General features: G+C 45.5%; 1 protein-coding gene across 1 annotated transcript in view; it reads right to left on the bottom strand.

Moving 5' to 3' along the window:
* Positions 1-15,692, bottom strand: part of LOC147666006 (laminin subunit beta-1-like) — a gene marked incomplete at its 5' end in the record, with an annotated part of 280,699 nt that overhangs the window by 72,529 nt on the left and 192,478 nt on the right. Inside the window, 3 exons of the mRNA XM_086949328.1 lie at positions 1,153-1,394; positions 3,855-4,033; positions 12,464-12,833. Of these exons, the coding sequence (XP_086805454.1) occupies positions 1,153-1,394; positions 3,855-4,033; positions 12,464-12,833 (791 nt within the window). The remainder of the gene's footprint in view (positions 1-1,152; positions 1,395-3,854; positions 4,034-12,463; positions 12,834-15,692) is intronic.

The raw sequence follows: 15,692 nt of genomic DNA, 5'->3' as shown, positions 1-15,692 counted from the left end.
TGGCTTTAATGTTACTATACCAATCCACTGCCCTAATCTTTTGCCTTGAATGGAAAAAATCCTTCGAGTTTTCTCATCTTGGGTGGATAACACTGACTATTCTTATTGATTTTGCTGAAAAATAAAAAAAGGATTTGCCACTTTTTAACTTCAGCACGGATTAAAAATGTTATCCTAATGCATCCCGTGTAATGTTGAGCACGAAAAAAAGGGGCGTAGTGGTACTAGATCTACGCATCTGTGTTGCTGATTCCAGAGGGTAGGGCCTTTGGACACCACATAATCTGAAAAATAAGTTGCGCTCCCCGACTCAGGGGAAGCACCACCTGGATGCACAACTCTGAATTCCTGAAAATGGGCTGTATTCCAATTGTTCAAATAATTAATCTGCAAGCCTTATAAATCCAGAGTAAGTTCTCCAAATGTAATTCATCATTTAAATAACTGTAACCAAAATAATTGAAAATAAGACTGTCGAAGAAGGGCCATGCCCAAAACGCATCAGGATGTTTGAAAGTCAAGTACCTATATGTAAAGACAAATGGATACATTTGGCATGTTTTAAATTACATTGCTCAAATTAATTAAATGTAGAGAACTTACTCTGGACATATAAGACTTGCAGATTAATTATCTGAACAATTGGAATAAATCCCATCTTCAGGGTTTCAGAGTAGTGCAGCCAGGGTGCGCTTCCCCCGAGTCAGGGAGCAGAACACATTTTTTGAATTTACGCCTAGGATAGGAAGGTGATACCCTGATGCATACAATCAAATTGACAAAAGGGTACACCAGCAGTTACGAAAAAGGAGTGTGTTACCTACAAATTCGAATCACCATACACTGCACATGCCTGGTACTCACTGACACTCTTATGAAAAGAAGGGTAGGTAACAAAAGTCTGGGGGTACGTGATATTTCAAGAAATTTCATAAAAGAAAGATTCTGTTGAGGTAAAACAACCATTAAGAATATGCTGGTTATTTAGTTGGGGGCACTAAGGAATTCAGAAATGTTAAGATTAAAAGCATTAATTTGTTGATTTGATTAGAATGAAATGAAATATCAGTTATCTTGGTCAACATTTGTGTACATTTGCAAGCACAGGCATATTTTTTCACATTGAGTATACTGGGCATTAAAATATCATACTTTTTCAGATAGTGCAGAAAGGTCCAGGCTTTGAAGCTTGCCGCCAAGCTCGTCCAGGAGCCGGGATTGCTCTTCTTGCTGTTCTCCGAAGCTCACATGTTTTTCACTTATAATGTCTTCCACTTCCTGTCGCTTGGCAGCAGACTGCTCCACAAAACTTCCCGGGTTCACAGTAGATGCATTGACTTTTTCTTCCGCCTCCTGAGACATCTTGTAGTAGTTATTGATACTATCAACAGCTCCTACAAAACAAAAAGTATTATTTAGGCATTGCTTCCCTTGGTGTGCACATTACAGACAAATCTTCATGTTGTTTACAGTTTACTCCCAAAAAGATATGTGCAGTGGCAGGGCCAGTCATTAAGGGCCCAGGGGCCCCACTCCTCCACCTTTTCAAACATGAAAAGCATCTGTCAGGCTGAGCCAAAGGTCAACCTGACAAGCTCTTCCTATTCGGGTCAGGCAGCCAAGCATTATACATAGCTAAATAAGCATGCGTCTGGCAGCCTGAGTTAACTATTGCTCGTCTGAAGACTTGACAGCCCAGGTCACCGTAGCCTGGCAAAGCATTGCAAGGTCCTTACCACTCATGAGTAGGGAGCACGTTACCTATAGACTCAGACCTGGGTAATTCCTTGTTACAGGGTGGGGTGGGGTCAGCAAATCTTACTGACTACATCCTACTCTGTGACCAGTAGGGGAAGGTCATCCTCTCATTGGAAGGCCCAGGACAAAGTCAGCAAATGAGAGGAGGTGGCAGTCCCTTTACGAATCATCCAGGAACCACTACCCGATATCACCGCCACAGCCCGGTAAGTTTTTTTTTTAGGCTAGGTACGCCAGTGTATGTAGGAAGGTATGTGTACTTACATGGCCTTGCTGCAAATGGGTCGGTGTATGTGCTTTAAATGGTGAGTGAATGTGTGAGTGCTTACAATTGGATATGTGGGTGTGAGTGAGTGTTCATGTAGACGTGTGTGTGTGTGTGTGTGTGTGTGTGTGTGTGTGTGTGTGTGTGTGTGTGTGTGTGTGTGTGTGTGGCCCACCCACTCCACCTGCTCATGCAAATTACCATCCGTCAATGCATGTCACACATTTAAGATTCTCTAAATACTTAGAAAAAGTCAAAAAAGCATAAATTGAATGTGCATGTGTAGCGATTGTATGGAGAACCAATTAAAGGCATTGACAGGTGAAACCAACTATGCGCATGGGTTTGCGATATTTTTAAAAACAACCAGTACAGTAATCTTGAAGCAAACACATTTAAAGTTAAAACAATTATGAATGACCTTCCATGAATATTTGTAGATGATATACCATGTAATAACTAGAGCAAATCCAGGGAATTTGGCTGAGCGCTCTAAAATAACATAAGATACTTTAGCACAGGAATACATTTTACATAGGTTTTAAGACGGGTTTTTAATAATTGCAATATCACATCTATTTTATTAGAAACTAGCTCTAGAAATGACAAGGTTGACCGGTTCAGAGGTCCACAACGAAATGCATGGGTTTTAGACAGCAGGTGACCGTGCTTCCTTCCACGGAAAAGTTTGAGTAAAGAAAATTACTCAAGGGCAGAAATATCTGTCATGGGAACTCCTGTGTACCCCAAGCTAAATGGTCAAGTCCCCCATACGGAGTTCCTTGTGGCAATTGAGATGCCCGGTTGGCAGAATATCAGCACTCCCTACTCAGTCAGATCCGCACATTTTCAGTTTCAAGACGCGACTCCTGTTTTAGGCACAGCTGGGAAAGCAGGAAGGTAAATATGAATTTCCACTCAACAGCCTCCTGGCATGACTAGCCCAATAAGGCAGGAGAAGAATTGACCAAGAGTGAGTTTGTGCAGGGTCCCCCAGGTGGTATTTGTGAGTGCTTCACTGAAGGCTAGGAATGGAATCATTGGGAATGGGAATTGCATGACAGAACTAGAATAATATCAAAAACACATACATACACTCATAAATATGGATCCACTATGGTATTCAGTACACACCGTTTTAATCCCTGTCCCCAAGAGTAGAAATATATAATAACTATGCACACCTTCACAGCCAAAGTGGAATCCAATGTACTCTGAAGTGTGCTCCTTCCCACAAATCTGCCCAGCTGGGTACTTATTGACTAAGAAGGTGTTCTGGGAGCTCAGCAGAGCAATGGAGCCCGAGGCCCCTGCAGTGGAAAAAAGTCAAAGGAAAAGCTGCAGCGTTTGCAGGTGTTTGGACATTTTGCCCGGTGAGAGACTGCAGACTCAGACCAGGGGCTAGTGATGAAATAATAGGAAGTTTGAAGACCGCGTGTTAGCAAAATGATGGCAAGGAGGATTCCAGCAGCGGGCAGGAACGCAACAATAAAGACAATCCAGCACAGCGTGAAGAGTCCTACCAAATAGTGCAGGACGGAAACACAGCAGATCAACAATCTCCCAGATCTCCCAGGGTGTATTGCATTTATTCATGTGGGTGAGAAATTGCAGGGGGTCTCCTGTACACCCTCAATGCTGAGCCAAAGTACATCTTAAATCTGTTGGCTTCTAATGATCTTCATTGAATTCAAGAAGAGGTTGCAGGGCAGTGGTCCATGTACAACCCACAGTGAAAGTTTGCATCCTGTGTGTCTTAACATTGCTAGAAAACATGTTTAATGTGTTCATTTTTCACCAGCTACTCGCCATTAGAACCTTGACCACTCACCATGAAAATCTGAGATTTTAATGTACTCCAGTTGATCTGCAAGTTCTTTAACCACTCTCTCCAAACTCTGGGCATCCTTCTGCAGATCGCTCAGCTTTACTTCTGTCTCATTGGTTTGCAACGCAGACAGTTCTTTTTCTACATAAACTATCTTCTCCAACACATCTGTTTTCAGCTTCCTAATACCACAATAGAAATGCTCATGTTATTTAATATTCTGTAATTTTTAAAACAAGTTATAAATTTCCCAATAGCATTCGGATGTTAATACAGATTATCAAGAGTGTGCCTTTTAACTGCAACCAAAATCAACACCAATTGTACTTTTTTCTAAAGCAACAAAGCAGGTGCACAATTAATAACTAAGTGAAGTGTTAAAAACACAACAGAGCAATAATTGCAGTTTTATGATAGATGCAAAAGGGTCCATGATACCCGCAGTTATTTACAAACACAAACTTGCGAAACAGAAAAACAGACGTTTTGAGAACCAACAATATGTTCCTTCAGACCTTTTACACATTTCCACTTGTCTATTCATGCACCAAAACTAAACGATGACTTACCTCTAGGAGTCGTTTTCAGATAGAAAAATATTAATGATTCACATGCTATGCATTATTCCACTATCTAGTGGTTGGATCTGGAATGAAACTATTTATTGGGTTGTGTGGGGGAATCATTGATGATCAACCTTTGGTACTATGTCCACGCTCCACTGGCTCATCCTCATAAGGGCTGATGCTAGGTATAGCCATTGCCCTGGTGCGCTTTGGGCCTTGTGGTATGAACGCCATGCAGGGTAACAGGCTGCGATTCCCCCTCTTCTCTGCATTCTTCTTGGAGTGAAAACTCCTCCGATTAGTCCTCTGGACTGCAGAGCACCTCTAATTTTGCAGTCAAATTATCTTTTTTTATTCTTTGCAGTTATTCTCAATTTCAGTTCTGAAGATGGTCTTGCCATTGAAAGGCATATTGACCAATGCGGTCTGTAATTCTGGATTGAACCAGACACCCCTAGTCATGCATCACATTTTAGGTGGTACCTGAGCAAAGCTGTCTACTTGCTATATCCTTCGCATTTAATGTGGACATCGCACATTTATTGGTGATGGTTTTGCCCTCTTAAATACACAGTCTTTGCTTTTCTTGTACTGCTTGAGGAGGTGCTGAATAAACTCCTCTATCTTCTCCTATTGTTGGTGGCTGTATCTATTGAGCAGTGCATTTTGTAGGAAAGTGCACCTTTTTGCATGGTTGCGCCCCACTTTTTCCTGATGTTGATGCTCTTTGACTAAGTGTGCCCTGTGTTCCTGCAAACCAGGTGCCCAGGGCCTATGTACTTTCCCTAAAACTGTACTGTTGCAAACCCAATTGGCAACTCTCTGGCCTACAAGTCCCCTGTAAAAGGGCACTGTGACCAGAGAGACTTCCAAGGACTCCACCCTTAGAGGCCCTGTACCTCAACAAATACACACACTGCCATTGCAGGCTGTGTGTTCTGATGCAGAGCAAAGTGAAGAGTCCACATGGCACAAATCCCTGTGTGCCATGCCTAGAATCCACTGCCTATGGCATAGGAAAGCCACCCCTCTAGCTGAGTGCACTGTACCACTGGTGAGGGTACAGGAGCATGAGCTCTGTACCCCTACAGTGTCTACGTCCATTCTTAGACATTGTAAGTTCAGTAAAGCCATAAAAGAGTATATGATCTGGGAGTTTTGTCCTTACAAACTCCACAGCACCATAATGGCTTTACTGAAATCTGGGAAGTTTGATATCAAACTTCTCAGCACACTAAGCCCAAACTGATGCCAGTGTGGGATTTAATGCCAAATGCACTCAGAGTGCATCTTTTTTTTTTTTTAAGGTGTTTTGTAGCGCGCTCAATTACTACCGGAGTATCCTGGCGCGAATGACCGCTGGGGAACCCGTCCTGGCTTTCCCTGTGAGATGGTCCCATGCTGGGTATCTCCAAGGTGAAGCCAGGCATCCCCGGCGTCTGTGGGGGGCCGTTGTAGAGATGAGGCAAGCTTAATGCCCAGAGTTACCGAGTGTGATCACTGCCCAAAGTGGGCACCGAGGCGAGAATTATCAGTCCGCTGACCCTGGTCCTCGACCCTGCCGCGTCGGGAATCGAACCCTGGTCCCGGGCCGTTCTCAGCCTCCGGGTCTGCCGCCTCTAACCAGTGAGCCACACCTCTCTACACCAGTGAGCCACACCTCTCTACTCTTTTGGGGTATCTCTCTTAGAGATACCCCATGAAAAACGAACTAACTCTAGTGTCCGGCAGAGTGGCTGATCACCAGCTCCAACCACTAGACATGTTTTGGACCCCTGGGTCGAGAGTCTGCCGCTCTCGGGGTCCTGAAACACAGCACATCCTAGGAAGAGGTGCCCGGCCTCCACCCCCAGGATGGGTAGGTCCATGAAGAGGAGGCTTCTAAGGCTTGCCGCCTTTGTGAGCTACCACAGCCATTTGCTGCTCCCAGCAACAGGCTCCCACCGGTTCTGCCCCCACTTTGGATGTGAGAATCGGTGGGAAAACCAAGTTAGGAGGAGAGGTGTGCCCACCTTTTCTAAACCCCACCCGTCAGGTGGGGGAGGCGAGGTGAAGCACAACTTCAGTCCCCACCACCTTGCAGATGGGGGGACCCAGCCTCCTAGAGTGAGGCTGGCATAATAGGGGGTTTACCCACCCCAAGAAAGGGACCCATTGGTCCCTACCGCCTCTAAATTTAGCATTTAGGGTCAACCCTGAACCTTGCCTCCCCTTTACAAGAAGAAATTAGAAGAAGGACCGAAGAGCCGTGCTGAGGTAGAAGAGGAGGACACCGACTGACTTGGTCCCAGCCCTACAGGCCTGTCCCGACCTCCACAGACTACAGCAAAATCCCGGTGTGTCCTGCATCAAGCAGCCCCCAAGAACCCAGAGGACCTGCTCTGCCTTCCCAAGCCAGACTTTGTCTCCCGTAAGCAGCAGATTTGCTCACCCGCAGACTCTGGTTCCGGCCAAATCTGCAAGTCTCCACCACTCTGCACCCGATGACCACGGCCCAAGTTCGAGTGTCCCAACACCACAAGGAGGTCTCCCAGCGATCCTGACCTGGGATCTGGTGACTCCTGACCTGCCTCAAGTCTCCAAACAAAGCCTGCAGCCCCTTTCTGGAGGATCCTCCCAACCGTGACCGGAGAATGCAGCCAGTAAGAAAAATAGACGCCCTGAGCCTGCAGTCTTTCTTGCAACCGGGGAATCCCTATTGGAAACAACAGGGCACCCGGTGCTAAAACAGCACCCTGCGCCCAGCCGCCACTGTGGGTGCACCTTGTGTGATAAATCGCATCCCCCTTGCCCTGAGCTTAACACCAGGAGCTTTGCTCCCACTGCGTAATGTCAACGGCAAAGTGTTCCACAGCTGTGGCGCCAGCAACCCAAAGAAGCGGCCTCCAATGCGGGCTCTTTTTACTCGCTGGACCGCCGCAAGAAACAAAAATTCAGATCTTAGAGATCGAGCCGGGTGGTAAAAGGCGAGTCTCCTTTGGAGATACTTTGCTCCCACAGCATGAAGAGCTTTATAGGCCAAGGTCAAAGCCTTAAAGGCAATCCGCTTCCGGATAGGCAGCCAATGGAGCGACTGCAACAGGCCGGCAGCGCTGGCTCGCCTATTTAGAACATAGATGGCCCTCGCGGCCGCGTTCTGAACAACTTGCAGCCGCTGCAATAGATATTCTGGCAGGCCCAGATAGAGGACGTTGGAATAATCCAATCTTGAGCCGATCAAGGCCTGCACTGTCATCTTCCTATGCTCCTCTGAGAGAAGAGGCAGAAACTTCCGGAGCATCTTGAGGAGACCAAAACATGTTCCCGTTAAACCAAGGATCTGAGATCTCAACGTCAGACCCTTGTCCATCTTGACCCCCAGGTTCTTAGCCAGCTGGGACGAACAAGACGGGGGGGAACATATTACTAGGCCACCATGCCTGCCAGTCCGGATCCGATGAGCAGCCGAAGAAGAGTACCTCAGACTTATCTGAGTTGCACTTGAGGCTGTTCAGCTGGAACCATTTAAAAACAGCCCCAAGGCATTCCCGGATACTCTCTCCATCAAAATCTCCTCCTTTCTTACATGAAAAGAGGAGCTGGGTGTCATCGGCATAGGATACGATCTGGGCCCCGAAAGACTCCACCAATGCCGCCAAAGGGGTCATAAAGATATTAAAAAGAGTCGGGCTCAACACAGAGCCCTGCGGAACTCCGACTCCCAGAGGCGGCATCACGGCCGAGTTAGGAGAGGCCCAGACCATTTGTCGACGGCCAGCTAAAAAAGATCTGAACCAGCTGAGCACCGTCCCCCTCAGACCGATCTCATAAAGTGGGGTAAAAAAGGGGTTGGTGATAGACGGAGCTTCTGAATCAATCAGACACTCACACCCAGTCAAGAGATCTGGGTTTAATCCATCACCGTTCTTTAGCCCACTCTGCCACCCCAGTTCAGACATGGCTATATGCAAATCAGTCTGACCCTGTGCCTCATGGGAACAGTGCAGCCCGAACTGCCAAGCCATGTCTTCCCTGGACCGGAAACAAGCTTCCGAGGACCGGTTTCTGGCATTCCAGCCTTCTTCAGCCCGGCTTGCTTGAATCCAGTGGCAAAGTGAGCAAGGAACTCACGTCTGAGTATACCCTGCCACACTTATCTATATTCCTTTCATATTTAGTATTCAACCTCTAGGGGTTGTATTTACATACTGAGCAGAAGGTTGGGGGGGGGGGGGTGGGGGGGCGGATCGACCCCGGAGGTGCTTTTGACTCAGCAGTGCTGAGATCAGAACTGGTCTAATTTTACAATTTGAGATCCACAAACAATAAAGGACTGTGCATACCATACCCTCTCTGGTAAACAGTGTGTCTGGCAGTGTACTGTGGTGTCAAGTTTTGCTGATTTGTACAGCAGTATCAGCAAGCATGCATCTTTACCATCTAATAGGCCCAGGATGAATTTGGCAATGGCAAACTTTCTTAAATGCAAGTACCTTGAGAACACAGGGCAAGGTCATATACTTTCATCTGGCAAATTTTCCTGCATAGAATGTACTTTGAGTGGGAGCAGTACCTTTCAAAATCTCAAACTGACAAAAATTGCCATGGTAGGCTGCATTTTATCTACTGATATAACACCACCCTTTGTTTACAGTATAGAGTCAACCAAGGGTGGGCTTGTTTGTGTGTATTTGTCCTTCTGTCCACTGCCTAAAATGATCAGAGAAATCAATGTAAGTTGGATGGCTCTCTCCATCAATCCTACCTTGAAGCAACCTCATGATTGATACAACTGTGTTGATGTTTTATACTGGGAATATCCCAATGGCAGAGTTTTATGTATCTAGATGCTATCGTATGACCCTTGGTGTGGTTCTTCCCAAACCATAAATTAAAAATGCATATCTTGCAACTCCAGGTCTACAGGACACGTGCGGTTAGAGAGATATCAGGCCCACAAGAAGCCGGAGGGCTGTGTCCGTGTGTGTGTGGTGGGTGAGGGAAGATTGATCAATGTGGGGTTGGATTTCTCGACTGATTGTGAGCTAAGTCGCTGCTCAGCAAGCAAACGACATGGAGGGGCGGAGTTGAAAATAGGTTGCTCCCAAGGTGCACTGTTGTGTCCTGGCAGGAGGTGGTGGGGAGAGGACAAGAAAGAGGGGAGTTATTGGGGAAATAACAGTTTTACTCTACAAGGGTTAGTATAAATGGCAGGCTGTCTCAGGGCTGGGTGCTGGGCGGACGTTGAGGAGAGGGGGAAGCGGGGAAGCTTGCAAATAGCCTCCCCTGAGAACAAAGCTCTGGCGAAGACAATAATGATTATTTGCTCACATGTGATAGGTTTCCCAAAGAGATGCTTACACATCCACTGATGTTTGTGCTGGTGGAGAGGAGGATTAGCAGGCAGAGTCGCTGAACTCGTGCTTTTACACCTGATGTGTATTCCTGGAACTGGAGACCATAATATGTGAATAAACCTCACCCTAGGGGGCGTGGCCTCAGGAGGACGAGTACGTGCTTTCACGGAAAGCTAGTGAGTGCCTGGAACAAATCGACCAGCAGAAGAGGCTTTAATACAGAAATAGCGCATTCATTCCAGAAGGGGCAGAGCCAACGCAAGGGACACACAGTACAGGAAAAGCACAGTTAAAGTTGTGAATTATGCATTGGAGAGGAAGCAAATGATTGGCAGACTGGTATTTGCTACCAACTCGTAGGATTCTTTCTTTGTTTCATAGCCAATAAAGTAGCTGAAATAGAAGCATCCTTTAGAGTTTACGTAATCTGCTTGTTCACAGTGTAAACCCTTTGTAAAATTCAATGTATTGATATCATTTACTGCTTGAGCTTGTAAGTCACCCTTTAATAATAACGCGTTTTATTTTGTTAGACTTTCATAGTCTAAGTGATAGCTCAGATACCAAATTCGGTCTCCAAGAATGCTAAAATCTGTTAGTTATTTAATTAGAGTTCGATACCGCACATTATGCCTTACCCAGAAGTTGCAATTAACGTGGCTGCGCCGCTGCTCACTCCCGCAAGGTGGATGCCGCTACAAGCATGAGTGCAGTGCTTGAAAAGTGAAGACCGATGGCTAAAGGCCCTCCTAGAGCAGCGCATGCGCGCTGCCTAGGCGAGACCTAAAAAGGGAGGTTTGCCTTTGCCATTACCTTAAATGGCAAAGTCAAGTTTGCAGTTTTAAACTGCCCTTCTAGTCTGCAGTGACAGATTGGAAGCCATGCTATGCCATGTCCCATTCAGGATGGCACAACAAATGCTGCAGTCCCGAGGGCACACTCTTACAGGCTTAGAGTACCCCTGGTTCCATATACTAGGGACTTACAAGTAAGTTAGGCTATGCCAATTCGGGAAAAGCCAATCAAACATGCACCATTTTAAGGGTTAAAGCAAATGCACGGAGTCCTGTTTAGCAGGGCTCTGGGCATTTCATTGCCATTACATCAGTACCTAGTAATCAAAATGGTGGCAAAAAAGTGGGGGTAAACCAGCAAAGACTCTGTTCCTTTACACATTTGGATCCATGTGACCATCCTGCCCCCTCCCCCAGGCAAATTAGGAAAATAAAATAATTTGAAAAGGAGGTCACATTTGGGGGCATTATGAACTTACAATCAATGTCACAGCGAGTCATACTGACTGGCTATGTCAAGGAGCATCAGAGGAAAACGTTTAAAAATAAACACTTCCAGAACTAAATTAAATCAGGTAATCATATTAAAAAAATCATATCCAACGTAGCGTGGTCAACCATTTTGTCACAACAAATGTGAATATGATTGTTGTAATGGATCATGAGTTAGTCATATAAATAATGCTAAAATGGATATAACATTGATTGGATATGGGACAGTGTCCTGTGTGGGTAATGCTGTTGATACAAGTGTTCAACACAGCTTGTAACCTGTTGCCTGTGAATTGTTTTCTTATCTGGTCTGTTTTCCCTTTGGCAAGCTCGACAAACTGCGAGACCCCTGAATTCTTATAATAATGCTGTTCATCAGTATAGCACAGCTCTACTGACAGAAGCCCACCATCCCCTCTCCAATCTGAACCTCTAAACTCAGTGGCTACTGTCTCCATATTCCAGGCTAGGAGGGGACTGGCGTTGGCAGCGGAAGGATGACCAGGTCTAAGACACAGATCTTTTTTATGTTTAGCCGTATTGGGAGAATCAGTATGAGCTCTCTTTTGCAAAGGTTAGTCAAGTCTCATTAACTGTGTACCATACCTGTCCTCTTGTATGTGTAGTGTGAATGTTGTGTACTCATGACTCTGTGTGCATGGGTGCACAAGACGATAGCTCTCCTGTTAGCTGTTTTTGTCTGGGTGGACATGGCTGCCTGCACTGAGGCAGCTCTGGACCTCAGTCCCTTAAACTTGTTCTTGCTAGGTGGGTGAGAGGTTCCCTCACCCTCACTTTGCTTTGTGTGAATCCCTATTAGCAGCGGAATATGCCTAGTAAAATTTAAGAAAATATTTGGCGAACCAGCAGTCTTTTAGCTGATTGTCAAGGTCAATAGAGGAAGAACATGGTGCTAGTCCAGAAAAAACATACATGGAAGGGAGGCACACCATCAAATCAAACCAGGGAATTTCGAGCCAACAGAGCACAGAATTTGGAATGGATATGAGCAGTAGCATAGGTTAAGCCAAGCCTACATTTAAAAAGAGCCATAGTGTGAATGCTGGATTGGGGAGATTATTTATATTGAAATAAACAATACATAAAATGAGCCCCAAATTTAAAAATACTCCCCTTCTAAATGCAGGCAGCAATGCAGTGTCTAAAGTGTTCTCATAGTGCATTGCAAAGCTCAAAGGGAGCACTTTTGCAATGATTTTAAAACCTTACATGTGTTCTAAAAAAGACAACCCCATGGTGAGGTTGAAAAATTCTAAGCTCAACAGGTAAACTTCCCAGTAATCTTTGCAAAGGGACAATCCCTCATTTTGGAACACACAATTCCTATTTTCTCATGATGTGCAAGTACTAAATTACACAAAAACTCTGCATCAAAGGATATAACATTTTTACAAAATACTCACTCTGCTTCTTCAAAAAGGTTTTCTATGTTTTCAAGAGGCTGTGCAGCAGGATTGTGTGCAAGAATGCTTTTGATTTCCTTCAGTTTTTCTTCGACTGTGTTGATGGTATCTTGATAAGGCCCAGTGACTCCAGTTACTTTCAGGTCATTTGCTCTTTGGAGAAATTTCTGTGTCCGGTTACTCATTTCTTGAATAAGGGTATCCCAAAGTGCAAAACACTGGTGGCATGGTGTACAGTCTGGGAATGTACCAGAGTATCCTCGTGCACACTTGTCACAACGGGGTCCTTCAACTCCCTCATTACAAATGCATAAACCAGTAGTACGATGGCACTGCGGAGTCTGAATGCCTCTGGCATCACAGTCACAAGCTGAAAGATATACAAATGTACTTGTTAGAAGTTTGCAAAGTAGAACTTCAAAAATAAAGCATACACTGATTAGATAAATTAGAGCATTGTAAAACTTAAAATGCATTGCAAAGGCAGTCAGAATGAATACCAGTGAAAGAGAGAAAAAAACAAAGTGCATTGACAAATAAGAAGCAATGCAAGAGGCACTATTAGAAATGCACCTTTTCAACCAACATCTTCCAGTCAACCTACCAACAGATTGCTGTTAAAGGAAACCTGTTGAAGCATCACCTAAGTCAATAAGTGCCAAAGACAAAAGACAGTGGCACTCATAGTGAGTGCTCCAAAACTAAATAACAGTAGTATCAAACTTGGGGATATCAGGGGTATCTGTAGTTGTAGGTCCCAGTATTTATGTTGGATCAGAAGAGGATTCCCCTTTATTACTATACAGAAAGACATAGGTCATGTCGAAATGTGTTACTACACCCATTTCTACACGTAAATCCAGGATTCCTGCCAATGGTATCGCAGTATTACCACACCCCATTGTTTCAGATGGTTAAGGCTGCATTATTTGTAATCCTTTGAGGCAGTTTTCAGCAAAAATGCTATTATTGATGGCCAATGTGCTTTCCCAACCCTTGAGACACTGTTCACTAAACCTCCTTCAACTTCGAGGTAGTGCAAAACCCACTGACGAAAAAGCCCAGACACGCTTTTTGTAAGCAAACTCTGAATTTTGTCCCAAGAACCAATTCACCTTTTAACCTGCGATTTAGATCTTGCCTACAGGTAGCTTTAGTTCACAGAACTACTACTTTTTTTTCTTTCAGCACTTCATGGGAGTGATTGGGGTTTCTTTCTCAGTCTCTCGTGTGCCGCTTCCCTTATTAGTCCCCACCTCACCATTGTTTCAGAGTTGTTCCACTCGTCCATTTTTCCCCAACTTCTCTGTCCTGCTCATTTTAAAAAATATATTTGTTTCTACCCTCCAGTTCATCTGTTGCTCTCCCACTGCCACCTACACAGTATTGAGTTGCATGCATTCCTCATTGTTCCCCTTGCACCTTATCTGCCATGTGTGTTCCTTTCAGCTGCACGGAGTCCCTCACCTGATCACCGCTGCTGCCGCCCGGGGCGTTGCCTCGCCACAGCCGATCTCCTTTGCTGGTACTGCTGCCTGCTGCCCAGAACGCTGCCTTGCCATCGCCGGTCTCCTCCCCCCGCCGCAGCCTCTGACCACCTGTGCTGCTGCCGAGGCCCTCAGTGGTCGGGCGGGCCACCCATCTAACTCATCCAAAGGTGAGCCTGTCGTTTTTATCATGGGTAAACGTAACACTACTATTACCCCTACCAGCACAGACACACAGGCTACTGCAGATCCTGCATCTTTTTACCTCTCCTTTGAGAGCCTATTGGGCAATGCCTTTAACGAGATTGCAGAGACTGAGAGGAGGTTGTCATTGGGTTCCCTTAACATCAGCCAACCTACTATCACAGTCAGTCCCGAACATACTATGCCTCTCCTCCCAGAAGTCATTGTGGTGAGATCTACCCCTCCGGTCAGTTTATCTGAATCACTACAGGAGGGTAACACCGATGACATAGCTACTGATACTGATCTTGATCCTGCGCCGCAACTAGCGCCACCCCCCACAACTATGAATACCGAGACTACCGGAGCAAAACGTAAAAGGGGTCCAGCTAAGACAACAATAAACGAGAAAGCAGCCCCCTAGGAGTAATGACCAGCCAACTCCACAGAGTATGTGGACTAGGGGGAAGAAACAACAAGCAGGGGGAACATTGTGGTATTGTTATACCAAATGAGGATACTAATTCTATCTGTACACAGACTGACTTCCCTAATGAAAGTACCCTCCAATCTAAACCAAAGGGAAATCTCATAGAGACCATTGCCGATACAATTTTTAAACAACTGGAAGGTCAAATGATCAAACAATTTAATATCATTTTTAAGAGACTCGATAGACTGGAAACCCTCGTGAAAAACGATGAAGCTAAGAGGAAAGGTATGGTTTGCTTAGACCAAATTAGAGGCGAACGCCTGTTAAAAGATTTGGAGACTATTACTAGCGCCTTATCCAGTGGAGGTCCAACCATAAACTGTAACCCAGCTATAGCTAAAGGGCCCAAAGGGGCACCAAACGCCAGTACCCCCTCTATACCTACTTTACCACCGGTGGTAGTAAATAAAAGGCAAAATCTTTCTGGCTCTACTCCGCCATCCATTCCTCTACCACCTTCCGGTCTACCCAGCACTACAAAACCCACTAATAACACTCAGAAGAGTGATCCCCCCCAGAGGTATAGCTAAGCAAAAGGTATCTTCCAACCCTGGCCAGCATAGGGGACAACCGGAGGATAACAGGCCAATAAAACATCAAGGTCCCGCTTTACATCTTCCTCCTGAGGCTTGCCCCTAACGTTTTGGTTTTGGCTGGTATACCGCCGCTCAGGGAGACTCAAGGAGAATCCTGGGTCCAGTTACATAACAAATGCATTGACTGGCTAACTAAACATAAGGGGGTCGGCTATGACATATCCAAAGAAATTCTTTCTACACGCCGGGTGACCTGGGTTGGACCTCTGTACAAAAACATCAACGGAGACTGTATTACAATCAACTTTAGGAACCCCGGCACAGTAAAATTCTTATTAAATAGGAATTATACCCGGCACGGCCCAACCACTGTGGTGACCCCCTTACTTCTGAGTTACTTTTACAGACCCCCACACAGAATGTTGCAACCACCCCCCTTGTTTCCGTTACAGAATAGATTCTCGGCACTTTCTGACCAGGGCACTTTGGACTGACTGCCAGCCACCCAGGAAGATCCAGCTGCAGCGGTG

Source organism: Lissotriton vulgaris, unplaced genomic scaffold, assembly GCF_964263255.1.
Source record: "Lissotriton vulgaris unplaced genomic scaffold, aLisVul1.2 SCAFFOLD_1018, whole genome shotgun sequence".
NCBI lineage: Eukaryota > Metazoa > Chordata > Amphibia > Caudata > Salamandridae > Lissotriton > Lissotriton vulgaris.
This window is presented reverse-complemented; position numbering and strand designations above follow the sequence as displayed.